This window comes from Ascochyta rabiei, chromosome 12 (assembly GCF_004011695.2).
Source record: "Ascochyta rabiei chromosome 12, complete sequence".
Classification (NCBI taxonomy): domain Eukaryota; kingdom Fungi; phylum Ascomycota; class Dothideomycetes; order Pleosporales; family Didymellaceae; genus Ascochyta; species Ascochyta rabiei.
In genome coordinates this window covers 1,055,218-1,083,017 of record NC_082416.1, presented here as the reverse complement: position 1 = coordinate 1,083,017, position 27,800 = coordinate 1,055,218, and the positions used below count along the sequence as shown (strand labels likewise).

General features: G+C 55.5%; 8 protein-coding genes across 8 annotated transcripts, besides 18 other annotated features; 3 read left to right on the top strand and 5 right to left on the bottom strand.

Moving 5' to 3' along the window:
- Window positions 1-210: 210 nt before the first annotated feature.
- EKO05_0007417 (uncharacterized protein) lies at window positions 211-975 on the top strand (the record flags this gene model as incomplete). Its single annotated transcript, XM_059637036.1, has 1 exon — window positions 211-975. The coding sequence occupies one exon, from the start codon at window positions 211-213 to the stop codon at window positions 973-975; it is 765 nt and encodes a 254-aa protein (XP_059493019.1).
- A 192-nt stretch (window positions 976-1,167) lies between these two features.
- Window positions 1,168-1,195: a tandem repeat.
- Window positions 1,195-1,296: a tandem repeat.
- Window positions 1,297-1,415: 119 nt separating this feature from the next.
- Window positions 1,416-1,440: a tandem repeat.
- Window positions 1,441-1,513: 73 nt separating this feature from the next.
- Window positions 1,514-1,544: a tandem repeat.
- A 109-nt stretch (window positions 1,545-1,653) lies between these two features.
- Window positions 1,654-1,683: a tandem repeat.
- Window positions 1,684-1,752: 69 nt separating this feature from the next.
- Window positions 1,753-1,791: a tandem repeat.
- Window positions 1,792-2,601: 810 nt separating this feature from the next.
- On the bottom strand, window positions 2,602-3,803 carry EKO05_0007416 (uncharacterized protein; the record flags this gene model as incomplete). Its single annotated transcript, XM_038943382.2, has 2 exons — window positions 2,602-3,309; window positions 3,360-3,803. The coding sequence occupies 2 exons, from the start codon at window positions 3,801-3,803 to the stop codon at window positions 2,602-2,604; spliced, it is 1,152 nt and encodes a 383-aa protein (XP_038793969.2).
- Window positions 2,963-3,000: a tandem repeat.
- A 203-nt stretch (window positions 3,804-4,006) lies between the features above and the next one.
- Window positions 4,007-4,025: a tandem repeat.
- A 294-nt stretch (window positions 4,026-4,319) lies between these two features.
- Window positions 4,320-4,386: a tandem repeat.
- A 675-nt stretch (window positions 4,387-5,061) lies between these two features.
- Window positions 5,062-5,069: a tandem repeat.
- Window positions 5,070-5,101: a tandem repeat.
- A 16-nt stretch (window positions 5,102-5,117) lies between these two features.
- Window positions 5,118-5,170: a tandem repeat.
- Window positions 5,171-7,358: 2,188 nt separating this feature from the next.
- Window positions 7,359-8,977, bottom strand: EKO05_0007415 (uncharacterized protein; the record flags this gene model as incomplete). The annotated part of the gene is made up of 5 exons (XM_059637035.1): window positions 7,359-8,446; window positions 8,519-8,582; window positions 8,643-8,655; window positions 8,719-8,810; window positions 8,879-8,977. 5 exons carry the CDS (start codon window positions 8,975-8,977, stop codon window positions 7,359-7,361), a joined length of 1,356 nt encoding a protein of 451 aa, XP_059493018.1.
- Window positions 8,978-10,557: 1,580 nt separating this feature from the next.
- On the bottom strand, window positions 10,558-12,280 carry EKO05_0007414 (uncharacterized protein; the record flags this gene model as incomplete). The annotated part of the gene is made up of 5 exons (XM_038943450.1): window positions 10,558-10,753; window positions 10,808-11,229; window positions 11,280-11,797; window positions 11,844-11,942; window positions 11,992-12,280. 5 exons carry the CDS (start codon window positions 12,278-12,280, stop codon window positions 10,558-10,560), a joined length of 1,524 nt encoding a protein of 507 aa, XP_038793971.1.
- A 943-nt stretch (window positions 12,281-13,223) lies between these two features.
- EKO05_0007413 (uncharacterized protein) lies at window positions 13,224-16,157 on the bottom strand (the record flags this gene model as incomplete). Its single annotated transcript, XM_038947196.1, has 1 exon — window positions 13,224-16,157. The coding sequence occupies one exon, from the start codon at window positions 16,155-16,157 to the stop codon at window positions 13,224-13,226; it is 2,934 nt and encodes a 977-aa protein (XP_038793972.1).
- A 1,519-nt stretch (window positions 16,158-17,676) lies between these two features.
- EKO05_0007412 (uncharacterized protein) lies at window positions 17,677-19,881 on the top strand (the record flags this gene model as incomplete). The annotated part of the gene is made up of 1 exon (XM_038947197.1): window positions 17,677-19,881. The coding sequence occupies one exon, from the start codon at window positions 17,677-17,679 to the stop codon at window positions 19,879-19,881; it is 2,205 nt and encodes a 734-aa protein (XP_038793973.1).
- Window positions 17,679-17,719: a tandem repeat.
- Window positions 19,882-20,494: 613 nt separating the features above from the next.
- EKO05_0007411 (uncharacterized protein) lies at window positions 20,495-21,891 on the bottom strand (the record flags this gene model as incomplete). Its single annotated transcript, XM_059637034.1, has 4 exons — window positions 20,495-20,837; window positions 20,923-21,258; window positions 21,538-21,756; window positions 21,842-21,891. 4 exons carry the CDS (start codon window positions 21,889-21,891, stop codon window positions 20,495-20,497), a joined length of 948 nt encoding a protein of 315 aa, XP_059493017.1.
- A 459-nt stretch (window positions 21,892-22,350) lies between these two features.
- Window positions 22,351-22,389: a tandem repeat.
- A 71-nt stretch (window positions 22,390-22,460) lies between these two features.
- Window positions 22,461-22,490: a tandem repeat.
- A 973-nt stretch (window positions 22,491-23,463) lies between these two features.
- Window positions 23,464-23,500: a tandem repeat.
- Window positions 23,501-23,528: 28 nt separating this feature from the next.
- Window positions 23,529-23,604: a tandem repeat.
- Window positions 23,605-24,319: 715 nt separating this feature from the next.
- Window positions 24,320-24,357: a tandem repeat.
- Window positions 24,358-24,713: 356 nt separating this feature from the next.
- Window positions 24,714-26,983, top strand: EKO05_0007410 (uncharacterized protein; the record flags this gene model as incomplete). The annotated part of the gene is made up of 3 exons (XM_038943368.2): window positions 24,714-25,150; window positions 25,365-26,411; window positions 26,485-26,983. 3 exons carry the CDS (start codon window positions 24,714-24,716, stop codon window positions 26,981-26,983), a joined length of 1,983 nt encoding a protein of 660 aa, XP_038793975.2.
- Window positions 26,984-27,800: the final 817 nt, after the last annotated feature.

Genomic DNA, 27,800 nt, shown 5'->3' with positions numbered 1-27,800 from the left:
TGCTCGGTCGTGCCTGGGCGTGATGGCCTAATCAGACACTACAACAACGCAAGTCACAATCATAAATCTTGTAGTGCATGTAGATGCCGGATACTGCGACAACCAACTACAGCATACAAATAGCACGTCCACAACCACCACTCACAATCGGTCCTGTTCGTCGGACCTTGCTCCGTCTTTCTTTCGTAGGAGGTCTTGCTGACCTGCCGGATGCGGACGGTTACGCTAACACTACGCTTTCACTACCGCGTAGCACATGATGATACTGCAGCAGGTTTACGCGCAGCAGACCGTGATACAACTGTATGCTGTGTGTGGAATGCTGCTGGCCAGTGGACAGCGGTTGAAACGGCATGTCAGTGCACAGAGGGTGCAAAAGCAGCGGCGATAAGACGCTGGCGATCCAAGCTTGATGAGACATATGACTTGCAGTATCGACAATTGATGGTAGACAGCTGCGAAGGATGTAGTTCACCCGACCGTGGACTTGGGTGTCAGGATACAACATTGGCGAAACAAAGACACTCGCCTTGCGCTGGCAAAACAGGTTGCGTTTGGAAACGAACTGCCGACGAAAGTGCTGGACCCTGCATCCCGGGGAGCATCAAACAGCATGGGTTAGCTACTGACTACAGCACTGTCTGTGTGCCGTGTACACCTGGCCGCTGCGGTTCCAGAACGATGTCGATGACATGTGCTGATAGGGAAACCACCTCTTACAACGAAGAGCAGGTAGAAGCTTTTCACTTGGGTCGAAATCCACTCACCTGCCCTGCAGCGCACCTGCCCTGCAGCGCACCCAAGCATCGACACCGACATCCGGGGAAGCCGCCACACTCCTTCTCGCCCCTCCCCTCCTCCTCCGCGCAGTTCGATTGGGGACGGCCCGGGTCGGATCATTATCAGATCGACAGGACAGCAGCTGTGCAGCGCCCATGCAGCGCCCATGCAGAATGCACCATCGCAATCTTGTAAAGGCAAAACGGATGCATATGATGCATTGCAAATCGCATGCCCTGCTACCGACACGCTGGGACAGAGAGAGAGAGACGCCGAACAGCGGAACCAACAAGATTGACGCCCAAGCAATAATGCTAGTGGGGTTTGAAGCTTACCACTTCCATGCATACTCGTAGAAAATCAGAGCCTACCCTATTTTCACCAGAGGACAAACAGACAGACAGATAAACAGGCAAGGGAAGGGAAGAGAAGTGAAATGAAGCGAAGTGAAGTGAAATGAAGTGAATGGAAGTAAAATGAAGTGAATAGAAGTAAAATGAAATGAAGTGAGGTAAACCCTCCCTCCCACCCAGTCTCCTGCCAAAACGCTCCAACGACGCAGAACAACCACCCGCGCTCTCCCAGCCAACAAGAACCCTTGCACACCTACTTTCGCATATCATTTCCCAGCCGTATTTTTTTTATTTAATTTTTTTTTTTCATCTTTCCCAGTCCATGGCGTCGTCGTCCAGCATGTCACTGCCTATCGGGCCAGAGAGAACTGTTCGAGGCCCACCGACACCGACACCGACAACGACACCGACGACGAACGAAACGACGGAGACAGGGAAAAGGAATAAAAAAAATAGTGACGACGCCGGTGCTACATCGGCACGTGTCCGCTCCCCCCTACTCTACCCTTGTTCTGTCTCGTTCTTTTTTTTTTGTTGATTTTTTTTTTTTAAATTGACTTTCTATCTAGCTGGCGCGAAACAATGGTGCGCGAACGAGAAGGGGAGGCGAGGAGAAGAGAGGAGAGGAGAGGAAAGGAAAGGAAAGGAAAGGAAAGGATAACAAGGGGAATGGGCTGGGAACGATAGGTAGGTCTGGGGACGCGGCGAGTCATGGGCGCGCGCGGAGATCGTCGATCTCACGAGGACTAGTGCGCTTGCTCGCTTGGGCGAGGGCACGTTTGGATTAGGTAAGGTGGTCAGGTAGGCATACCTACCGGTAGTGGGCTCTTGCGCCGTGGGTGGTAAAATTGGCTTATCGTGGAGACGAGGTGCCGGCTGCGAAGGGAATATTGGCCGGGTTGGGGGTGAGTTGCGCGCTGAGTGGAGGGGAAGACTGCTTGTTTGGGGTTCTTCTCGTTGGGCACGGGGTACTTCACCAAGATGAATTGCATGGTTCAATGGGTCCCGCTTTTGAAGACGAAGTTTGTGGTGGCATGGCCAGGTGCTTCATTGCTTCGCGCTCTTTGCGCTTTGGTATCTACTCCAAACCCTCCTCTCGTCAACGCTCCCTCGGGAGACCCCCCGTAGAAATAAACACAAGTACTGATACAGTCGCATCCGTCCGTTCGTGTCATCATGTGCTAAGAATGATGAGTTCCAAAAAAATCCGTACCAAGTTGTGACCTCTCGCCAGAGGTGTGATTTTGCAAACGCCAGTAATGTCTAGAGCGCCACGACTACGCCGGTCGTGGCTGGTATACGCCTATTCGCCTCGCTGGAAGCTAATTGAAACGCCAAGTTTATGCAGCCCAAATGCTGTTTGTATGCAGGTCGCTGAATTCGCATGTTCGTAACCGTAATCGCTTTTGAATGTAGAAAATTGGATGGAAGTTGTCGCGTCCGCTGGGGGACCGGTCGGGATGTCCATCTAGATGAAGCCTCCAGGTGAGTCGACGACCATGTGCTCGTCCTCTCGCAGCTGGCCACCGCTCTTCTTCTTGGGCCAAAGCTTGCTGCTGACGCGCTTCCAGCTATCTCTGGTAGCAGCACCGATGCCATTGTGCTCCACGCGACTTGTGCGGGGGCTGGGCGTGCCGCTGTGGGATCCATTCTCGTAGTAAATGTGGGTGGATTCAACCATTGGGTAGTCGCTCATGGGTGGTGTGCCTGGAGGGGTGAGGGGATCGCTCATGGAAGGGCTTGCACTGCCTGTGTCATCGGTCATGGTATCACTGCCACTGGTGTAGCCAGAGGTGACGCGAGTAACAGGAGAGCCAGACGAGGTTGGCTGGGAGTGGAAGCGGGAGTGCGAGAAGGGACGAGAGTGCATGAAGCCAGCCGTCAGTGACGAGGGCGCCGACGCACGCTGATGGGCAGGAACGTGCTTGTGGGAGACACTGCGTTCATCGTAGCTGCGGGTTGCGGAGCGGTTGACACTGGCCGTGTAGCTCTCATGGCTCATGATGCTAGGGTGGGCACTCTGAGGACTGACAGAGTTCAGGAAGGACAGAAGCACGCCCTCCTCCATGAGCTCGTAGATCTTGGCAACAGCCTCATCCAGAGTGGATGGGTGGGGTGGTACATAAGAGTCTGACAGAGCCAGCAGGTTATCACGAACCTCGGCGGGGAGATTGACCTGAGACGATGAGTATGCGAGCAGAATCATGCAAGGAGAGCTCGACTTACCTCGCGTGGTCCAGATTCCCGGATGTAGGCGTCTATCAAGCGGCGCCAAAGCATGAGGACGTAGGCACACTCGTCTGACAGAGGAGAAATGGGGGTCCCCGGGTGGCGGTTGACCATCTTGGAGTAGTGCTTGCGATACCTGGAAGCGTCCATAGTGAATTCCAGATTCTCGAGGCAGTGGTTTTGGGACAGGAAGGCCATGAAGGAGGTCAATGTGTATGGCGGCGGTGCATTGTTGGCGAGGATCTCGGCCAGGTTGGGTTTCCGGCTGTGTGGGCTGGGGATGTTTTTGGGTATGGAGACGGTCAAGGGTGCCTTTTGGCAGTCGGAGAGGGCCATTTTGATTTCCCCGCCGTCGAACCCGTCGAAAGACGAGGCAGGAGAGGATATGATCGAGTTTGTTCGTATGGACAGTGCTTGAGGTTCAGGTTTCCGGGATATCATCACGCTCCTCCAGAATTGCTTGTAGACACGACGTGCCGTTTTTTTGCTCTGCTCTTCCAGCGTTTCACAGGGACAGGATTGCGGTGCTATGGATTGCGCCAGCTTGACAACAAGTGCACGAGGTTCGAGGAGAACCTAGTGGTGGTGGGCGTGCGTTGGGTTGATTTACTGCTCCGAGGGCGGCAGCATCGAGGGCTGTGGAGGGTGGTGGTGGTGGTGGTGCAGCAGAGACGAGAGGGCGCACAGCGGGTTCTTTTGACGTATGGGCGGAGGGGTGGCAGTGGACAAGCGCGACGCTCAGGCCGGGTGCGGTGGACGAGGGTGTTTGCTGGTGCTTCTCGAAGGGCGACACAGAGACACTGGCGGGCGGGGTGCGGTAGTACAGCGGTGCAGCGGAGCGAGGACGGGTGTGGTCTGGCTGCAAGCGTGACGGCCAAGTGGTGCAGGCGGGAAGGCGTGTGCGGTGTGGTGCGAGAGAGCGCGTTGTTGGGTGGGCAGGCTGCAGGCTGCAGGGCGTGGGTGCTGGGTGCTGGGTGCTGAGTGCTGGATGCTGGGTGCTGGGTGCTGGGTGCTGGGTGCTGGGCAGAGCACAAGTGTCGACACGGCGGACGGTGACGCAGGCGGGGCGGAGGTGAGACGGGGGCTCAGATATGCCGTCAGGATTCGAGACAAGAGGCCCAGCGGTGGTTATGAGGAGAGGGCGGAAGCTGTGTTAGCACGATTCGATGAACACACCCTGGACAGACGGGCGCGCAGGTCAGCACCAGCCAGGCCCCACCGTGTGGGGCCCGTGTCCAGTGCGCAGTGCGGTTGGCCGAGCTTGCGCAAACGCCATGTCAGAGGGCCATGGGCGCTGCAGCCATTGCGCGAGGCATGCTGGAGCCCTGCACGGATCGCCCACAGGCCGCTGCAGGCCCCTCGCAGCCATCCACAGCCATCCACACGCCGTCCACACGCCATCTGTAGGCCTTCAGCCAGCGTAAAAGCGGCAGGCGCTGATGCTTCTAGCGCCAGAAGCCCGTCTCTGGTTGGCCACTGGGCCTGTCGTCCGCACGCCATCCCTGTCGACGCTTCCTTCTTTCGCCACCCTCACCCAGACACCCACTCACCCAGACACCCACTCACCCAGACAGTGCCATTACAGTCGTTGTTACAGACAGCGCCCCCATCCAGGAGTCCACCACCAGCCTGCGCAGCCCGCCGTTTTGCTTCGCTGCTGGCCTGAAGCTGCCGAACGCTCAACGGCGCCGCCGTCAGTCTCCTGCCGCCTCTGCGTCTGCGTCTGCTTCGGCGGCTGCTGCTTTACAGTTGCCGTGCTGCTGCTGCTGCTGCTGCTGCTGCTGCTGCTGCTGCTGCTGCTGCTGCTGTTGCCGTCGAAACCGCGTGCATCGCTGCGCTGCGAGGGCCTCGTCGCACCGCAGCCTGCGTGCTCAGCGCTCGGCCTTCTCTCCACCCACTTCGCCCACTCATCGCTCGCTCGCAAGCATTCCACCCACTCGCTCCGGCTCCGGCACTTACTCGGGCACCACTGCAAGATTACGCTTTGGGCCCGCGTTACCTCCGTAGCCTGCTGTTGCTCCTTAATGGCACCTCGGTAGCTGAGCTAATACAGTAGCGAGCAGCCAGACAGAGTAGCTGTCCAGTGTCCACCCATCTCATCGTACTGCATCAGCAATGGCACTTCCCTTTGGAGCGGTATATAGTCTTTTGACCCTAATGCACCGTTGCCCTCCATCACTGCCACCTCACTACCACCTTGCTCCCAGCAGAATGGTTGACCCAAGCTTGGCCCTGCTTCATCACGCTGCAAACGACCGTCCCAACGCGCTGAGTCGCCTCGCTAACCCGCCCTATGACTCTCATTCCGCGACAAAGGAAAGCCAGCCGATCTTTCTTTGAGCCTCCATGCCGCTTTCTCCTTGTCCACTCCTACTATGCACGACAACAACAGCCGTCCCAACGGCCCTCTCTTGAATCGTGAAAGGGAGCACATGGTGAGGCCATGCCCAAGCAGCATGTCACCCGCCAGCTGCTTGGACAAGGTCACGCCAACCCTCGCTTTCGCTTGCACTTGGCCTGAAGCTGCTCCAGCCGCTGGCTGGCCCGTTACTGCATCCTCTGCCCACAGATGGGCATCGCACGGCCACAAACCTTGGCTTTGGCCCTATCGCTGGGGACACTCAGCCCGCCCTCCAATCTCTACCCGAGGCGCGAGACATTTGATTACCGTAATGTATTCCTGCCGCATCTTGCTCTTTACAGATACGTACCATCATGCAGATCCACAGAGGATCCACCGCCATGGCATTCAAGCAAACACCGTCGACCCTTTCGTCCCAGTCTCAGCACCTGCTGCGTCAATTGCGTCTTATTCACGCAACACGCAGCAAACAAGCCCAATATAGAGCGCAACATCGAGCCTCACCTGACTTCGGCGTCTCGCTGGTGACTCGTCGAGTGTGCAAGGAGCCGCCCTGCACGCCGGCTGACGTTTCACCCCCCCAACGTTCGTCTGTCCCTCACCATTCCACGGCCGTGCGCGCCAATTTTTTCTTTCTAGAAGCATTCTAGATTTCTAGAAGGTTACCACATATCGCTAGCACCGTCACAGAGGCGCCGCCGTCGATCTTTTCTGCCAAACCTCCTGTTTCGCGCATGAGGTTGGCGCAACCGTCTCCATTTCATTTCCACCTTTTATCGTGTGACAGTATGTTGAGGTCCTCACCAAAACACAACGGCACCAGTTCGGTCGTCCAGAGCCGTGTCCCTCGGGAGTCTGCTTGCGACGGCCTTTTAGAAGCTGGACAGCACTCTCGCATCGTGGCCTGATCGATCGATCGATGCCGGCTATAAGCGCCATTCATCTCAGCACGCGCCCCATTGACAAACCCAAAGAAAAATTTGGTCGCCAACACGCGCTCGGTGCCTGAGATATGACGCAGCCAGTGGACCTCTGTCACAAGCGCTGCAATTCACCCGCCCTCACCGCCTCGTGGGATCAGCCGCATCCCGCCTTCACCATCTCAGACGAAGAGGTAGCAATCCCTTGGCAACCATTGTGTTCGAGACGGCTGGGTGCTGTACAGTTCAAGCTTTGACGTGATCTGCCCAGAAATGCCACCCAACGTGGAACGTGACAGATGGGCCTCCACCATCGTCTGACAGTCTGACGCGTGAATAGGGAAGTTTCGGATGGCTACCGACACGAATGGTGTGTGCGTAGGAGCTGGCTGGCGTTAACGCATGTCCACTAGGAACAGGGACTGTCGCTGTCGTTCGTCGGACAGGCATGTCTGTGTCGCTTGGGTCAGCGCAGACGATTTCAATCTATTTTTTATTTTTTAGAACAATGAGTATTTGCTTGCATCTAACTGGAACCTGCTGTCGCGCCATGCAACGCACGAGTCTGACGAGTCTGATCAGAAGACCGCTTGTACGTTGTCCAGCTGAAGTCGTTCTCTGAAGCCCACTGCAGTGACTTGGAAGTATGTGCATGTATAGATACTACCATGTCGATAGGTCATGGCAGCCCAGATAGGCAGCCAAATGCACGTTTCATTCGTCTTCTTTCGTTTCCATCACCGCTCGCACTCCAGCCCGTGTCTCCAGAGCAGCCACACTCAGGTCCCAGCCTTTGTCTTGAAGCAGCTCGACGTACTGCCCAAACAGTTTCTGTGTCTCGGCCAAGGTGTGTCTGAGCTCCGTCAGCCGCCCCGACGCAGATGCGTCCAAGCTGTTCGAGCCAGGTCTGCGCCGCTGAGCGAGCAACAGTGCCTGTGTCCAAGCTCTGAGTTGATCGACCGCCGTGCACTCTTTCTTTAGCACGATGAGCGCCTCCGAGTGGAGCTCAGAGTACCACACGAGGTAAGCTTCTGCGGCGTAGACTTGCAGCAGCTCGGGCAACTTGACGGTCTCCAACGTCGTGGACCCGGTGCGCTCGTGAGGGGTGCCTAAGCGGCTCAGCAGCACTTGCAGACTGACGCCTATCCTGCAATAGCCTGCGATGCCGTCATCGGCCCAACGAAGCACTCCATCCCTTTCAAACACCCTCTCCCTCTCCGACACCTCTCTTGGGCTCAGCACCTTGCCATGCTGCAGGATGGTGCCGAACAAGATGTTCGCCCGCTGCCGATTCAGCCTCGTCATCCGCACAGCTTTCACGGCAGCGTAGTTGGTCCCCAGATGCACGGCCAACAGCCCCATCAGCGTAGCCCACGTCGCCAGCGGCGAATGCACCCAGCTAACCACCAGACTCCCCGCCAGCATCCCCAGCAGCGAGATGATAGTCTCCTGGCTACTGTCCTTTGCATTCAGTTCACCTAGATTCCCTCTCTTTGCGAAATGAGCGCTCAGACTCGCTTTGGCGCTCCCGGCGCACACGCCGCAGAGAGCCCGCAGGCAGCTCGAGAAGCTCAGCACCGCGACGCGGGCAGGCTTGGGGAGCGCGGGGGACAGGTAGTTGAGGATCATGGCTGTGTCGATGAAGACGTCGGCTGCTAGGCGGTACATTTTGCACTCTGGTTCCAGCGACGTGCCGAGTCGGTGCGCGAAGAGGATGGTTGCGAGCCGGCCCATGGATTCTTGCAGGATGGAGAGCAGCAGCGCCGAAGTGGGAGAGGCGGTTGAGTCGCCGACGCCGACGCCTGTCAGACTTGATCAGAAGCGTTTTCTTATCTTGTTTCTGGCTTGCGTGGGTGGGAAGGTCGTGTGTCTACCTTCTAGCACGGCTCTCGAGGCCAGCAGGCCCGCTATCGACGACGAGAAAGCTTGTAGCGAATCCTGTATCCTCGGTCAGACCTGTGAGCTTCACGCCAGGAACCTCGAGCTCCGTCCACGCACGTAGATTTGATATCTTACACCACATCAGCATGTCTGTCTACAATCTAAAGACGTCGGAACTACGGAAGACACGCACTGTATATAATCCTCCGTCACGCTCTGCGGATACCCCGCCGGCAGGAAAACATCGAGAATCTGCTGCGTGTAGCCCTTTGTCTCTTGGTGGAGCTGGCTGCATCAGCATCGTGTCCTGGCTCTCGCAAGCTTGCACAGTACGCGCAAATGAGGACACGTACGATGATATCCACGCGTGAGTCGCCCGAGGCAATGTATGTCGATGTCACTATGCCTGCTTCGTCTTGCTCGGTGATCTCGATGCGCTTGGAGGTAGACATTGTGGTGGTTGTGGAGGTGTGGAGGTGGTGCGGTGGACCAGCGTGGAGATGTTGGTGTGGGGTCGTGGGGGGCTGCTGGCTGCTGGTTGCTTACTTCGGTTGTTCTCAATGCCGGCCAATCTACGTGTCAGCTCGCCATGTTGCTGTTCTTGAGCCAGGCTTTGGGGCTCAAGTTAGCATGGTTGGCTGTATGGTCGTGATACTCCTTTTGGCGTTTGTTCTGATCGTTGGACTTCAGCTGGCACTCCATGCTGCGCGATCTTCCAAGACCATTGAGGAGGTTTGAAGAGACGCACTAAGGACAACGACAAGCATTTTACGCAGCTGATTTCTCCATAACATCATTCTCCAAAGACGTCGTTCCTAGATGATGCGAACAATTGTGATGGTGTCATAAAAGTCGCAAGGCACTGGGAGGATCTCTCGTACCCTGAACGGTGTCAATGAATCTGTATGCAAAGCCTGCTATGGAATATCGGTTGGTGGGGAGACAAACTGGGGGACTTCGATTGACGCAAAAGATGTTATAAAGGAAGCGCGTTGTAACGTTGCCCCTCGAGATCGATCCGTGGTCGTTTCTCTTTGGGAGAGTCTGGTCATATTCGCGTGGCTGTGGAGTTCAGCACAATGAAAGGTAACCACACGCAGTATATAAAAGTCGAAGATCCGAATCATCATCCGTGGACAACGCAGAGCTCTGTGGCGGAAGACGTTGAATCGAGATCTGTCATGGCTTGACGAATTCCTCGAACCGATCTAGGATATAAGATCATGTAAACTGCACGATGGACAGAAGCTGAATGACACTGTGCTCAGAGAAGCAAACGGACCAGAACTTCACGAACCCCTGGAACCAGATCTGAGATACTTCGCTATACTAGTCAGTCCACATGGAGGGTAGCGACTCTTATCATCCCAGGAAAATCTAAGCCTGTGTTCAGAGATACTACATGCAGAACAATACAGACTTTCCTAGGCCATGTGCAACGCCTCGCTCGGCTGTATCTACGACCCCGAAAAGAAATAAGCTTCGTTGTCTGCTTAGGAAGCGGCAGTCTTCGATCGTGAAACGAAAACTCTGTTATTTGCACCCCGACCTGACGCGGAGCTGGTGGATGCTTCGCAAGTTCTAATAAGCAGCAAGACCTGGTGGCGTAGGTATCGTGAGCAGCATACCATTATAGCGAGGGAGCTTCCTTGTGGGTAAGTTAAATGCGTGGACCGGCGTGGACATTGTGATGACTGGAGATGAATTCACATAGCCGCACGAAGAACGCTTAGTGCATGTTTAAGACAGGAGTGAGAATGCTAGAGCTGAGGGTGGGCTCTCGAAAAGTTTGTTCCATCTCCTTAAAATGCGACTGCGACGCTAGCGATATCTGTCGCGACTGGAGTGGAAATTGTAACGTTGCGAAGGAGCAGGGCACCTCGATGTCAGAGCCAGGAAAACGCAACACAAGCTCGTTAAATGCTGTGTCTTTTTCTGTGCAAGTCGTCTCAATCCCAATACACGTGTATTGCTCATATTCACCAAGATAAACACGAAGGATTAGCTAGGCTCGTTTAATGCTCGTCCCGGCTCATAGTATGTATCGAAAGCCCTTGTTGTCGATTTCAGTAACGTCGTGCATTCCGGCTTCGACCGCTGCCTTCATCTCCTCATCTGTGAGCCGAATACCGCTTGCAGACTCCCTGTCGCGCTTCTTGTTGACCGACCACATGTATGCAAAGAGCACGAGAACAGCGATCAGCTTCACACTGTAGCCGATGAGCATGCTATAGTCGTGTGTTAGCAACACTTCGATTCGATAATGGGAAGAGTCCACCTACGCAACGTATGCAGACCTGTACCGGGGCGCCTCGCTGCTCTTGAATGTCTGCGGGCCGATGATGTTGCCCACACAGTAGCCCGTGAACAGCGCCGCGCCTGTTAGTTGCTTCTTGGTGTATCCAGCAATGTTGCTCGAGACGATGGTCAAGCTCATGCTGAACCCAAGACCCTGGAAGTAGCACATCCACAGCGCGACAAGTCGGCCCCACTTGTTGTTGTTTGGCAGTGCGACGAGCAGACTGGCGCCGATGATACATATCACGTTCGCGATGGTCATCATGAGACAGCGCGTATTCGGCCAGTGGGTGCAGATGTAGCTTCCGGCGAGCAGCGAGACGAATTGCACCGCGCCGCCGGGGATCTGCAAGTACTGTGTTCCGAGAGTATCGACGCCGAAGGATTTGATAATCATGGAGCTGAACTGTAATGTGTAAGTTGTTATGATGGCTGCAATAATACACAATTACTCACTGTCGTCAAAGCAGAATTCGGGATCTGAGCGCCAATAGCCATCACAAACAAGATCCAGGTCTTAGGATCATACAACGTCTGCCACGCTTGATAGACCTTGAAGTGTTTATTCTTCACCCCCTGTCTGTTCCCCGAGACGCGATCTACGGCAATCCCGCGCTGCCTCTCAGTGAGAAACTTCGCTGTAGTCGGCAGGTCCGGCAGGAAGAGTAGAATCACGACGCCCATCACGGTGCTTGCTGATCCGAAGATCAAAAACACATACATCCACCGCGGCAAGCCCGTCTTGATGTGGCCCACTGCATACCCAATCAGGCCGCCGAACATGGTTGCAATGCCGTTAGTGCAGTAGTACGCTCCCAGTCGAAGAGGTTGCTCAGCTGAGGTGTACCACATGCTCATGATCAGGACAAAGCCGGGATTCACCGTGGCTTCGAGTAGGCCGAGCAGAAAGCGGTTTGCAGCCATGCCGGCAAAGTTATGACATGCAGGAGTGGTCATGAGAATGACACCCCAGCCTGGCCCTGTCAGCGACAAAGTGTGAGGGTGATGGGCGATGCTTACCAAGAGTGCAAAAACCGAGGAACTTGGCCATGGGTAGACGCTGCAACAAGTAGCCTGCCGGGTACTGGCCGGCAAGATAGCCAAAGTAAAAGATACTGCCTGCGTTTGGTAAGCGATTGATGTCCTCGCGTTTTGGACGAGCGCGTACCTAGCCATGAGTAGTCCTGCCCCTTCAAGTTCGTACCCTCCTGTAGCCCAAAAGCGGATGCATAGTTGATTCCATTTTTGTCGAGGTACTGAAGCAGGTATGTGAAGAAAAGAATTGGAACTATCCGGAAGTCGATCTTTCTCAGCGTCTTCTTTGCTTCTGCTGGATCAACATCGGCTCCTTGGTTGTTCTTGTAGGCTTCATAGGTATCGTCAAGCTGAGACGACGCTTCGGACGAGGGAGCAGGCGATTGTTGGATGACATCACTTCCTTTATCTAGAGGCGTCATCAAGACTGCTGGAGTTGACGACCAGTGAGTTTCGACTTTATATCGGCTATAAACACACTGTTTGCAAGGACGGCCTCAGGTGTTTAATGTCAACTGAGCAGTAACTCTATCTTGTTTGGACTTAACAAAGTGCTTACAAACAACTACCCAGTGCCCGGGTGAAGTTACACCGGCACTTGCATAGAAATAACAAGGACCTTCACGTTTCGAGCCCAGGAACGATACCAAGATCTTGGGGAAAGCCATCAAGGCTTAGTGACGACACAAGAGAGCGCCGTCATTGGCGCCGAAGCTGAGTGTGGGGTTGATAGGCGTGGGAAAGACGTTGTGGTGTTCGAGCACGCCATCGAGAGCTGTGTTGACGACCATGCAACCTTGACAGCGTAAGCGCATGCAGGCAAGATCGTCGCCGCATCGATGATATTGGAGGAAGATAATATAAACGTATGCCAATCCCAAACAAGAAGGCTGTTAACGAAGATATACGGGCTAGTATCTGGTGTTGCACCGCACATGTGTACACCATATCAAACCAGACTCATTCGGTGCAAGACCAGATACCAGCTCCTGAGCTTCAACGACATTGTGCAGAACGCCAAGTTGACAAGACATCCCATATCTTCTTCAGTACAAGGTTCAATGAAAGCTGTGTGCCTTCAGTGTTAGCACAGTCTTCAAAATGATTGATGGCATTGTATGTATTCACTAGATCCGGCTACAGTGTGCCCTGGATTAGAAGATGTGTCGCTGAAACCCATGTGTAGTGCCCCAGCACTCAGACCACCAAACGCCATGCCAAACCAGAACGGGTATGAATATGAAGCGAGCCGCGAAAAAAAAAACAGGTTATGTACAGGAAAGACTGAGAAGAACGCCTTGTCGAACCAAAACCTCGTTGGAAGTTAACGCAGAGAAAGTTAACGCAGAGATATAGGGTCAATGCTCACACAGACGATCCTGAGGCAGCAGACCCGCCACTTTCGCTCCTGCTTAATTCGTCGCCTTCCAACGGCTCATTCTCCATCTGCTCTGCAATCTCCTCATACCACTTGCCATGCGCCTTGCGATCAACTTCACCGACCTTGCTCAATTGCTCGCAGATGTCAGCAACCTGGGGCACGAATTCTGCAAGACCAGTGGTTGCAAGCCCTTCAGTGGCTGTGCTAGCAGCCTTGACACGTTCGCCAGAGCTGCTAGCTGATACGCGGTTGAAAATGTGTGTCTTGAGGCGCTGGAACAATACTTTGGTAACGGGATCGGAGAGCCTGCCGGACTCGGCTTGAGTCAAAAGACGCGTGACCGTAGAGGAAAGTTGCGCGCGGGTGGAAGGCGGCATGTTATGTGAAGACTCGAGTAACGAGGCGATCTTGGAGGGTGTCGAAGGATCCTTCAAGTAACCGTCCTTTAGAACCTCCCACATGCGAGCTGCCTGAGGCTTCCATTGCGAGCGGACGTCGCGCTTGAGTAGGTTTTTCGCTGTGAGAAGGATACCGCCAATGGTAGTGATGCGCAGAGCGTCTTCACGGATGCGCGAGATACGGTCGCGGTCAAGTCCGAGAGTTTCTGGAAGCTCGGAATCTCGTAGCGGTGGCACGGATATCGCGAGGTCAATAAGACCACGTGCATAAATCTTATGCGCTGTTGGTCGGTTCATAGGGTTGGGCTGGGCCCATGGGTCGCGTCGATCTGCTTCAGTGTGCATGTTGATAGCCGCACTACGCCACCAGCGCCGAGTTCGATCTAAAGTGATTTTGCCTTCCTCCAGATCTTGTGCGAACATACGTTGTTCGTACCCAGTAGCTTCCTTGATCAACGTTGGCGCTGCGTTCATCAGAAGGAAATTCGAATAATCCAATGATAGGAGATCGATCACGTGCAACAACTTGAAAAGTTTCTCGACCATTTCGGGAAGCTCGCCTTCCTCCTGCAGCTCGTCTGCCAAAGATTGGACTTGAGCATCTCGGAACGGAGCACAGAGCTTGGGTAGGATATTGGCGATGAAACCAAAAAACCTCTCGTACGAGAAGAGCCCTTGACTACACTGCTTGTTGATGTGGTCCGGGTCTAGGGTCTCTGAGATGAGAGTGTGCATTGAGTTGCCTGCCTTCAATAAGCGCAAAAGCTTTGCGCGTATGTTCTCTGCCATGGCGGCTGTCCATTGCGCGCTATCGCCGTCCTCGAAGCCCTTGCGCATGGCGTCGCACAGCTCGCGGTTAAGGGCATCTCTCAGACCAGCGGTTGGCGACGCATCGATGCGATACTCCTTGTCGATGGACAGCTCATGCACGAGCACGCGGTTGTCAGGGACAACCGTAAAGACCTTTGACAGCGACTGAGCCTGGTGGCCTTGTGTTGCGGAGCCAAGACGTGCCGCTTGACCAGAGGCTGCCAGCTCAGAAGCGGCCTCAGCTTGCATAGCAGCACGCTCGCCTTCGATGGGTGAACCGGAAGTCACGTCGACGGCGACTCGTGGTCGAATAGTCTCTCCAGCAGGTCGCTTCTTAGGCCTCGACCTGCGGCCCTCGCGAATAGCCTTTCGAATCAATGTCAATGCCTTGTCCGGTCCTGCCAGCTTCTTGATCCTACTCAGCAAGATAGCTTGATTGTCCCGAATGCCAGTCCTGTATTCGTTCGCAACCTCTTCTACTGTTGCGTCCTTGACGCTCTGCCAGATCTCATCGAGACTGACGAAGGAGGCGACCATAGTTTCGACAAGCGCCGACGAATCGCGAGCTTTCCAATCATTGAAGGCTGTAACGAAGGCGCTGTGGGCCAACAGAACCGTCTCGGTCCTGGTGGGCGAAGGGGTATAGTAGTTGAAAGTCGTCAACTTTCCTAATGCTGATTCGAAGGAAAGGACCAAGTCCTTGGCCTTGGTGATCAGGTCTTGCTCTTGATCGCCATCGCGACTCAGCACATTTGTGGGATGGCCTAGGATGAGATACGAGGAAAGAAAGGTCCGGACAGCTGTGCTGCGGGCAGCTGGATCCGGATCTGGCAGCAGGACAAACAACTCCATGACCTTCTCTGTCGTCTTCAGAAGCTTCTCATCCGCAAGCATAGTGGTGATATCTTCGAAACTGGTGCTGCTGATCTTCTCGATGGAGAGCCCCATTTCCAACCAGACATCGACGATATTCTTCCTACTTCTCGCCCTCCATGCAGATTGGATGCGCTTGGCGGCGTCTTCAGAGGTCGGGGCAGGTGGCTGCTGAGTTGCTTTCTTCGCATCAGCGGGCGGCGAGCTGGCGGTTCTCGGTCTGCGAGGGCTGCGTTTGTACTCGAGGCGCCTCCTCTCTGCCTCTGCGTGCTTCTCCTCCATCTCGAGGCGGTACCTGCGCTCTTCGGCGGCCTTGCGTTCCTTCATGTCCTCGGCAATCTTCTTGGCTCTACGCACTTCTTCCGCGCAGGACGCCGCCACCTGTGCAAGGTGGCGCTCGCGAGCTTCCTTGGCGGCCAACGCTTTCTCTTCGCTGTTCGACACACGTGGCGTGGCCTTGGCCGCTGCGGCGCGTAGACGGACCTGTTCGGCATGGGCGGCTCTGTCGGCCAGGCGTGCTTTGCGGGTCTCGAGGATGGACACGCGTCGGAGGTGCTGGGCAATGTGGTGGCTCTGGCAGCTGTTGCGGATCGCGGAGCGGCTCGAGGTGTGCGAGTGGGTGGACGAGAGCGAGTTGCGGCGGGAGGACGTCGCCGACGACTTCCGGCGGTTGTTGGAGTGTCTGTAGAAGCGTGCGGCGATTCGTGGGGGTGGAGCGAATGGCTGGCCGTCACCGGCGTCGTCGGTGAAGAGCATGTCTGGTTCCTCGGGAATGTCGTCGTTGCCCAGCGCCAGCTGCGAGCTCACCAGCTCGATCTCCGAGTCGCTGAAAGACATGGCGATGTTGTCGGCTGTCCCCTGGACTCAGGAGTCGCGTGGGCGTGTCGAGTCAGCTCGGAGAGGCAGGCGTAGCTGGTGTTGACCGAGATGTGAAACAAAGCACGTCCTTGCTGATGACGGTGTCTGTGTCTGACAAGCCGCAGGCGGTCGAGGGCAGATGCAACGCAGAAAGATGCGCATGCAGCAAGAATACAGACAGGAGTGTAGTAGAAGCGAAGGGATCCGCTGCCTTGCTCAGCCGGCCGTGGTTCTCGACGGCTGCATGCAAAAGAAGAGGGAGGATTGATAAGCGGTGGGGTAGGGCGGTAGCCGTCGCGCGAGCATGGACAGGCGCGGTGAACGAGCGCTGCGCAAGGATCAAGCCAAGGAGGAAGCGCTCGACTGAAGACAGCAGCCGTCGCAGCAAGGCAGAGCAGGTGGCTGGAATGGCGTGCCTTCTTTCCACATGACGGAAGCGTCCATCGGCCGCCTTGCGCTAAGCAGGGAAGCTAAAGAAGGCTGGATGACTTGCCCGCCAGAACTCGGTCGAACGTGATCGACATGCACTCAGCCCTATCAGCCGCGCGGTCACATGCACCGGCCGCTAGTCTTATCACCTTGCATCCTTCTAGTCTCGACGCCCTGCTCTACTCTCGCGCTGCGGGTGGATCCGGATGCAAGCGTGCTTCAAGCCTTCAAGGCACCTCAAGCTGCTCTGCAGAGGTACTTTGAGCCTACAAGTAAGGTAGTATGAGCCTACAAATCATTTCAAAGACCACCGATCTTTCTGGCCATCAAAGTCTCTTCACGAGTGCTGCTAAACTCTTCAGAAGATGGCGGTAGAGCAAGATTCTAGAGCTGCTACGTCTGAGCTTTCCTACAATACCGGTACAGAGGTGCACTCACGCCTCCTCTCTTTGATATCAGCTTCTGGCTGTGCTGAAGATCGTTCCACCGAGCAAACGTACTGCGCAGCACATGTAGGATGAACAAAACCATCGACAGCCAGTCACATCCTTGGGCCAATTCAGGTTCACGACAACGAAAGTGGGAACGAAAGTTGTAACAAAAGTTGACGCAAACTCCCGTACACATGCACCAGGTTTCGCAGAAGAAACGCCTCAAGCACAAAAAGGTACTCAGCCATGCGTCAGCCTACTTGGATCGCTGCTGCAACCGCCCTTTCCATTTTCCGAGTTCCACTGCGGCAGCCTCGTGAGCACCCATCCATCCCCTGCGCCCTTTGTGATGGTGCAACGTAAGCCTTTGACTGTGTACTGGCACCGAGGAGCGGTTGGCGCCCGGGGAAGAGGGATTGGCAGTGTATGGCTGCCATGTCGAGGCTGTGTTGCCTCGGACGGCTACGTGCAGGACACTGGTCGCAGGTGGCCCATCTGCGGAAAGCAAGTGCAGCCACGACTGGTGGGTTCATATGGTCAGCCTCTTCCTCAAGTTTCTGCGTCTTCGTAGGAATCTCGTCGCCTTGGTTGACTTCCACCTTTTTGAAGGGAAGCTCTGAATTCAATGCAGACCTGCAATGGCATCGAGCACGGGCATCGGGAAGGTTGGCAACGAGCATCATGAGCACTCGTTCTCAGCTTCGAATGAGAAACATTTCCAATTCGCAGTACCATCATCGAGGAAGATGGCGGTCGCTGTTTGGTTCAAATCGGTGATTATGTGCTCATTGGCATTACCAACTAAGCAGTTCTTCCAAAAGCAACCGCGTCATGAAAATTCCGGTCGCCGAGATGGGCCATCACAGCATGTCAAGATTGAAGCTCAGCTCTGTACAGTTGATCTCTACAACAGTTCCCAGCACTCCGTTGGGAAGACCTCGATCAACAAAAGCCCTGTGGCCGCACCAAGCGAACTTCTCGATTCCGTCAACACCGAGAGATTGCTTGAGGAACCATCTCCTACACCAGTGCTGTACGAATTCATGCCTCACAACGACTCCATACGTCTGTTGCGCCTTCACAAGGGTGCTCTGGCTGACCCTGTCGAGTTCACTCTCGAGTTTGCACGGTTGGATCACATAGCTCTCGAGTACGAAGCACTCTCATATGTATGGGGCCCGGATGTTCCAACATCGTACATCGTACACCGAATCAGCCAAAAAGCGACCCCGGTCACTCCAAACCTCTATGAAGCGCTCCACAACGTACGATGGTGTGATCGAGACCGGCTGCTCTGGGTAGATGCCTTATGCATCAACCAAGAAGACAGGAAAGAGAAGGGAACACAGGTCCGTAGGATGAACTCCATCTATTCTCGCGCTAGCCGTGTCCTTGTGTGGCTGGGTCCCAGTGCAGGTGAGGCCACTGGCGCGTTTGGCGTGTTATGTGCGCTCGCCAATGAGGCTTTGCAGAAGCAGTTGCACGTCGACACAGACGGGGTTGAAGAAGCTCAGTACACAACGACATCACATGAACACGAACCCATCGTACTCGATGCAGTCCCTCATATCAGGAAGGAAGATCTCTGGGGGAAAGTCATGCTGTTCTTCTGCCAGGCGTGGTATACCCGACTCTGGGTCCTGCAGGAGATTGTTCTTGCTCGCGAAGCTACCGTTGTGTGGGGTGACTGCTCCATATCGTGGAAACACGTCGGTGCGGCAATCGAGTCCATCCGGGCGAATGAGCTTCTACATATGATTCTCGCAACGAGGAATTTGCAGAACGCATTCTTCATGTGGCACTTGAGCACCGCGCATCGCAACTCAGAGCACCTCCATTCTGACGATAGCAGCCCAAAGTCAAACCGGAATGAGTTGTTTCCGTTCTTCCATCTCCTGGATATAGCGCGAAGCTTCGAAGTGACCGACCCACGAGACAAAATTTACGGCCTCCTCGGTTTCTCTACAACCGACAACGGCTTTAGCGCAGGTGACATCACGCCCGACTACACACTCAGTACAAGCGAGGTGTACACACAAGTGACTCGCAGCTTCATCGAAAAAGACCAGAACCTCGACATCCTAGCTCTCGCACTCTATGTGGCTCCACGTTGGCGGCAACCTGAAGACTATATCGACAACTTACCTTCTTGGGCGCCCAACTTCAACTCCAAAACCACCGCGTTTCCCATCTCAAACATGAACAGTAAACACCAGTACTCCGCCGGATTCGCGCGGCCCATGTGTCTCTTGCCCTCACCTACCCACAACACCCTGCGCCTGAAAGGCGTGCAGCTAGATACCATCCGCACGACCGGACCCGGCACCGAATTCCAACACCTGCACATGATCAAACCATACTTCCGCCTCCTCCTGAAGTGGTCCATAGACGCAGGCGTCTTCCGCGACAAGATCGCTGCAACGCTAACAGCGGGCCGCAACCGCGACGGACGACTCCTCTCTCCCGCACAGAAGGAGATGTACCGCACGCACCTGATGCAGTTACTCGAGTACAACAACACCGACGTTTCCGCGTTCCCTGCCGGCCTTGTAGCAGATGGCGCACACGAGGCTCAGGAAGCGCTATGGCGCTTCGTCACGTACCGCACGCCGTTCATCACGGGAAAAGGCGCGTTTGGTCTCGGGCCCCGCGAGGCAAAGGAGGGCGATGCTGTCGTCGTGCTTTGGGGTGGGCAGTGCCCTTTCGTTGTTAGCGCGGCTGGGGACGACGGGCAGTGGGTGCTCCAGGGCGAGTGTTTTGTTCAGGAGTGGATGCATGGAGAAGCTGTCCAGGCGTTGGTGGACGACGAAGGGATCGAGGATGGGGTGTTTGAGCTTTTGTGAGGTGGGGAGGGACGGTGACCCTATCGAGTATTCATAGAGGATACGTATAGCACAGATGACGTCTGCGTGGTAATTCAGCACCTATCCGCTTTTCTCGGCAGGTGTACAGTCCGAGCAATGTTCGTGCTTGTTGTGTGTCGGCTACTGCCAAAGAGTATATTGACAGCGGAGTGCAGTATTCAAGTACTCAAATTATCCTAGCCATGTGTCGCCGACGTTAGTATTTCTCATCAACAGACGCAGCGTAGGAACATGCACGTAGTAGTCGATGTTGAATACCTTGTATTGCACACTAGTGTCTCCTCGGTACGCATTGTGCGTTTCCACACACGGTGCTCACGAGCGGCAGTGTCGGTTTGCGAGATGGTGCCCGTGAGTGAGTTTGTTCAATTGAAACCCATTTCGGCGATCCAGCACCCGCGTGTCTCTGACACCAAGATCGTGGTGCTATCTAATGTGCGTCTCAGGGTGCCGTGCAGGATCATGTGGTCCTCGATGATGCGGCTTTGACAGAGCATGCGAGGATCTCGGATGCATCGGTCTTTATCTCCCCAGCCGCTGATTCGTGGGTAGTCGCAGATTGTGGCCACATGTTGTTGGCTCCATGTGTTGTTCATAGGTTCTGTCGTGCCGCGTTCTCGTTTGGTAGAGGCGCGCCTGGTGCGCCTGGTGGGCGGCGGATCCCACTGACTCCTCCCTTCCTGGCCTCGTCGATTCGCCCTTTGGAGAGGCTGATCCCTGGTACCATCCAGTCTCCACAGCTACATTGCATGCCCTGCCAGGCATACTTGCCCACGTTGGAATGGCAGTTCGGACACTCAATCCGGCCTTCCAGCTTACCCTGTTCGAGCTCAGAGCGCATCCAAGACAGAGGATCTACAAAGTAATGTGCACACTTGGTCTTTGATTTGTCCTGGCTGTGCGAAGTGAGATATTGGGATGTCGCAAGTGGCCGTCTGCTAGTGTGTAAGCGCTGAGCAAGACCAAGGACGACCAAACAATGCGTGATAGCATCAAGAAGGCTCTAAGTTCTCCACTCACCTGCATTTGCGACACCTCATCTCAAAACCTGACGTCTGCTCTGTGACGTGCTCGTCTTCAAACCGGATCTTGTCTGCCTCAGGGGCCTGCGCACATGCACGGCTCAGCTCGAGCTCACGTTGATAGACCCAGCGTTGATAGGCTGGAGTCTCTTCCACATTCTCGGGCATCTGCATTTCGCCGTACAACTCGAGTTGCTTCCAGAATCCTTCGTTCGGCTCGACAATGGATCGGGCTTGCCGAACATGGGACAATGCTTCAGAGGAAGTAATATGGTGCTTTTGCATCAAATAAGCGATGACAACGGTGGCGGATCGCGATTTGCCCATTGCGCAGCTAGATGTAGGAATGTGGTTGGCATATTGTAACCAGTGGCTAAGAATAGGAGTGGCGAACGAGCGGTGTGCATAATTTTTCAAAAGGAGGGAAGCAGGAGAAAATAGAAAAAATCTCTGGAGGGGAATGCAGGACGCGCGGAGGGCAGGGAACAACCGCATGCACTGCAACGAACGAATTGTTGGTGCCCCTGCGTCGTGAAGATGGCAAAGTTGCCAAGCAAGACGGTATGCAGTGAAGATCAAAGGTTGCTTCAGCTGAGCTGGGATACGGACTTACTGCACCAATACTCCGCCACCACCATCGAGTCCCTCTTGGATAAACTGGTTGGTGGCAGGGAAATGTTCCAACAGGTTTTCGTCTTCAACGTCGTCGACTTCCACGACATGGTGCTTGAATGGCTCGAAGAGATCCTGATCTAGTGGCGTTCGCAGCACCGAGAGGACATGTGTGATGTTTGCCTGCTGTAGTGCTTCACGTCGTCGAAGCGTGAACATGCTGCATTACGCCTATCAGCCTCAAACCGATAGTCGCGCAGAGAGTAGTGTCGAGCATCTCAACCCGAGGGGCCGACGTTACGTACCCACCAATGTAGAGATCCAAGTCCCCGGGGATTCTGTCAATGAGGGCCATGGCGTCCAAGAGAGGGACTGCAGCGTGGTCCGAGAATGGTCGGGGTCGGAGATGAGGTCGTGGATGGAGACCAAGAATTGCGCACGACGTTGCGGTGCTTGTCTGGTTTGAGGCTTCGAAAATTTGGCCGAGGCTCGTGGGCGTCCCCAACGGGCGAAATGTAAAGAGGTTAGGTAAGCGGATTCGTTGAATTCTGCAGTTTGCAATAGGGCAGACGAAGACGGACAAAAGCGTTACCGAGACACAGAACTATTGCTCTCAGGCTGCGCCACACAGCCTCACCTCACGCAGGCAAGAAGATACGATGATCTACGGTACATGTCGCAGCCGCGGCTTGAAGTTGCACGGGTAAACGGAAGTCCCAGAGCAACGGCTCGAGCCTGTGCAATGTCTTGTTATTAGATAAGAAGGATGGTAAATGGCGCAGATGATCGATGCAGTGCATGCATCACGTTGAGCTGGATCTGGAATAGGAAATGGAATTGCAACTCGAATCGGTGCTGTAAGGCCAAATCGTTGCCCGCGGCCCCGCGGAAGGTACCGTGCACGCCCTCCAACCCGCATCCAATGCCAAACGCCAAACGCCAAACGCCAAACGCACGCGAGCCGCCCTGTGGACAGCTTTCTCATCAGCTCAGTCCAGGTCTACTCCACTACTCCACTGCTCCGGCTGTGGGACCTTAGGCATCGGCTGCCATCATCGGCACGCCGTTCCTTTAGAAGTTGACAACAAAAGGAGGTCTTCCCTCTGTCATCATTACACGTCCAGCGCCGACCAGGTGCATTGGTGTGCGACGTACCAGAACAGGAAGTCAATCCATGTCGAGAATTGCACAGAGACCTGTAGGGCTGTTGCACAGCGAGGACATCTTTCTTGGTCGTGGGTTTTTTTTAAACGTGTACCCAGGAGGACAGATGATGCCTGTTGTGTCGTACTCAGCACCGTACAGCACCCAGTATCGTACACAAGCACCGCAGCAGCACATGCCGGTGCGGGCGTGGTATTCTCCGAAGACCAGATGCGATCTCTGCATCACCATTGGCTTTGAGCATTCGCATTGACATGTACGGATCAACACACCCACCGAGTCGTGCTATGTGCCAAAAGTCGTGGTATGGTCCAACACTGGTTGGTCACTGGGCTGCAAGCGAAGCATGGGGACTGCGAAGTGGCAGCCGAGGGTTGGCAGGGACTTGAGACGGAGCTGGCAAGGAGCTGGCTTCCGTGATAAGGCTGAGAGGGGCTGGCGTCTCGGACCTTTCCCGCTACACACCCTACCCGTGTTCAAGTCGAGCCCTGGGCGATTGTCTGACGCACGTATCGTGCGCACAGTAGTGCAGCACAAGATGCAGGATTGACTCGTCAGATCCCCAGCATGCCACGGTCCAGCGAGCTTTGCAGTGTCGACGCCGCCCATCCATCTGGCCAAACCTCACCCGTCGAGCAGCAGCAGCGCCATGTCGATCGCAGCTCCTGCCGTGCACAGTACACGATGGTCGATAATGGGCGGAAGAGCGGGCAGCGACTAGCCAGCCACTGATCACTATGGCCAGGTCTCGTCATGTGAGTGAGCTCCTGACTGCCGGGACTGGCTGCTGCTGCTGCTGCCGTCCTCTCTGGATCCAAAGTAGTCAACGCTGATTGCTGAGTGCTGAGTGCTGATTGCTGAGTGCTGAGTGCTGATTGCTGAGTGCCGAGTGCTGAGTGCTGAGCAGCGTGAGCAGCGTGAGCAGCGTGAGCAGCATGGCAACGTGACCTCGGGGTCGCTCCACACGAGGGAGTCTGGATGTGGAGCGGCCTCGGGCGTGGACATGGCAGCGCGCTGAGGCCTTCGGCGGACTTCTCGAAAGCCCCAAAGACATGGTGTCGAGCAAGGGCTGCAGGTGAAGACGACCCCTGTCGAGCTCCACAACGCCATTTTCCGTGCTAGCTGCGGCCAATCAGCGCGCGCGAGTGTCGACAGAGGGTCGTGGACTCGTGGTTAATGCTGAGGCCATCCCCAGTGCTCTGCTTCTCTGTTCGCTGCAGTTGCTGTTGCTGCGATTCCAACGAAACAGCCTCGGTCTTCGTCCAGCGTCTGTTTGCCCGCCTATATCGCCGATGCCCAGCGCAGGGACCCTCGCCCTCGCTTCCTTTCGACCCCCCCCCCACCCACTCGCCCTCTGCTCTGTCTGCGCAACGGTGAGTTGGAGCTTTGTGCGTAAGGGCTTTGGTGGCACCGTGATCACGACCTGAGGCCCGCGAGCAACATTGGTCATATGACCAGGGCCTGTCCCGATCTGAGCAGGACACGCATTGCGTGGCGGTGCCTGGCCAGACGGTTCGTCAGCCCTACAGCGACGGTACGGTGCAAGGAAACGAGCGCTAGCCCCAACACTGCTCGCCCTGCCAGCGCCCTGCCAGCCTCGCCGCCGCCGCCGCGCCGCTCACGCCCACGCCCACGCCCACGCCCACGCCCACGCCCAGTCGTCGCCAGTCGTCAGTGCAGCGCCGCGACGCATCAGCCCCTCTGGTGAGCCGCACTTTACTTGTATTGCCGTCACCTTCAGCTGCTGGTGCACGCCTCCCGGCGACGTCCCTGCCTGTTTCGGCCATCCCGTGGTGGTGTCCGGCGTCCGGCTAACTATCCACCTCTAGGCTCTGCTGCGTCCGTGCGCGTTCCGCTGCCACTATCCAGTAGCGAGCATCCATCCTCACGCTCTGCACGCTGCGCTCGCCACAGTTGCGGCGCGCGTGTGCTGCAAAGGCACGCTTCAGCTGCCTCTTGGTGGCGGCCCGCAGCGACATCATCGTCCGCTAACGAGCAAGCGGGCGCACGAGGATGTCTTCGACCCCGAGTATCCGGGTATATGAATCATCGCGCTACCAGCGACCCTCCTATCCAAGTCCTGCGCTTGCCATGGCCATTCCAAGTGCACGCGACCAAGTGCCGCCGCCCTTGCCTCCTCCACGTCACATTGAGGACCTCAGGGCGGGCCACTCTGACCCCGGCTGGCAATGGGGTAACACAGCCAACCCAAAGCAAAATGGCTTTGGCGGAAATCGGCTCGCGACAGTCAGGCCTGGCTCGAGCTTGTACGGTGGATCTGGCAGCGGCCAGGTGCTTTGTCCGCGGGACCAGTCGGCCGACCATCTTTCCAGTGGTCGCGAGCCCTCCATCTCACGGTCTCTCGACGACATGAGCCCTGAAGGCAGCAGGGACCACAACAGTGACGAGGATCGTAGCGGCAAGACTCGGCCGTCGCTCGGCAACCACAGGTAAGAAATCGCATGCCCCATACGTTCCCAGTCTCTTCTCTGTTGTCTCCGGCGTCTACTTGCCAATCAAAAGACCATTCTGCCTCGTTGGCACTCGATGCGTGGCATGGACCATCTCCTCGTCCGCTTGCCACCATGCTTGGCCCGTCCTACGTGCCTGTACACAATGCACCCACTACAACGTACGCCGACTGACCGCAACCATGAACCACAGACTCACAAGTGAACGGCAGCTTGGTCAGAAGGCCCTAGATCACTCATCGCAGGCCTACGACAAGCAACTTCTCTCCAAGATTGGCGGTCCGAACACCCCAACAAGAACCACTGCGCCGCCTCTCTCGAGCAGTGCTCAAGACCCGCCTGCCGACGCTTACGCGCACAAACTCAACGGACAACAACTGAAGCCCTTGTCCGTACCTGACCGACTACACCCAGACTCCCCCGCCTTCAAGTGGCCACAGTGCGGCGCAATATCACCTGGATACACTGGCTTCCGCAGTCCTGTCTTCGAAGGACCGGATGCACATAGAGCACGCTACGGCAGCATCTCGACACCAGGTCCGTTGGACGAGAACCCACCCCACCACCGAGGTAGCTACGACCACAGCATATTCTCAGATCACGAGTTTGGTATGGAGGAGAATGGAATGCGCAACCTAAACATCGACGACCGTAGCCCGGCTGGGTCTGATGAGTATCATATGTGCCAAAAGGCTGGCCTAAAACGACGCGCCTCATCGCCCCCTCCAGAGGCTGTGCGTGACGACCGACCCACCACAGGCGGCAACCCCGACTTGTACCATCGGCGTTCGGCGCAGATGCTCGTCAATCGCAACACCCCGGCTTCGCGCTTCCAGATGCATCATGGTTCTCTGTCTTCAATATCGTCGTCGGCTCCTCGCACTGGCTCAGTTGGCTCCTCTCTTGGTCTTTCCACGGCAGCCAGCAGCATGACAAGTTATGGTGGAGATCAACGCTTGTCGCCCAGTGCATTGTCGCCCTCGGGGCAGACGGAACTAGGCCCTGTCTCTCCTTATGCAGCTAGTAGATCGCTAAATCCTAGCCCCCGCGGCTCTTTATCGAGCCCACAGCACCGACGAGGCTACTCCGAGTCCGAGCATCCTCCTCAGGTCCGAAAGCTCTCGACAGAAAACATCATCCATTCGCGACAGAATTCAATGGCCAACCGCATTCCAGGCGCATACATCTGCGAGTGTTGTCCCAAGAAACCCAAAAAATTTGACAGCGAGGACGAGTTGCGGTAAGTAACATCCGTGCTTCCCCACCGCCATTCTGCCCGCCTTCCAAGAACATGCACTGACACACGAGCACAGGTCACACGAGCTAGAAAAGCAGTACATCTGCCAGTATTGCCCGAATCGGTTCAAGAACAAGAATGAGGCGGAACGCCATCAAAATTCTCTGCATTTACGTCGACATTCCTGGTCCTGCGCTGCACTCGCTGGCATTCAAGCTGCTTTCCACCCCTCCCCTACTCGTTCGGCTGCGGCCGACGTATGCGGGTTCTGTGGCGAGGAGTTTCCCAACCCTGCAAACTGGGACGCCAGAGCAGAGCATCTGAACCATGTACACAAATTTGGCGAATGCAACCAAGCCAAGAAGTTCTTCCGCGCAGATCACTTCCGACAACATTTGAAGCACAGTCACGCCGGTACGAGTGGAAAGTGGACCAACATGCTGGAAAATGCATGTATGAGAGATGAGCCACCACCACAGGAGCGAGTTGGCTCGGTGAGCTCCATCTCCGGCCCTTCGGTGTCTTCTCTTTCATCAAAACCTGGGATCATCAATGAAGCGCACGATGAGTCCTGAGGCAACGCTCTGATCTTTTTGTCCGCAACGCCACATCATTCCTGGTTCAGCAACGCATTTTCAGCGCCAGCGTTCATGTGTCACTCATGGTCGATCAGTACACGACAGTCACAGTAACCATCGCACCTTGACGGGCGCATTTGCTAATCGCATTTCCGGAATTTGAACCTTCATACACTTGCGCGTCTGGAGCTGCATCTAGACGCATCTTTCTTATGGCGTTGTAGTCGACATTCGTAGCTGTCGACCTCTTTTCACGACGTTCATGATGGCATTCTGCCGCATAAAAACCAAGCTTTGGCTTGAGGCATTTCAAAGGCGTTTTCTCAATCAACGGACTTGCTTTGTTTCGGTACAAAGAACCATTCACGTGTGTGTATACAGCGCCCGAGGATTCTCAATGCGTCCCCTGATCAGCATAAGACATCAATTCGAATACCACCCCTCATGCCAGCTCATCTGACCAGCTTCTCACAAATTTGACGACGACCTCAAGTGTGCCGGCAGAATACCAATACTGCTACTGAACCCGGACGCCGTACAGTCCCTTGCTGTATGCAAGACGCTGCGAACTGCCATCTTTGCGTCCCCGCATCAGATTGCGTCGATGTGTGTGTGTACTCAGATCTGTATAGAGTGCGGTCGAAAGGCATGTACGTTGCGAGTATGGTGGGGTACGTTGCTGAACTCTGATATCAGCGTCAGCACCATGGAATCAAGCGACACAAGCCAGGGGTCTCAAAACACGACATCATTGGGGGAGAACTGCTTGTGTAGTACGGTGTCATCGTTACGGATGTAGAAACTCTATATGTGT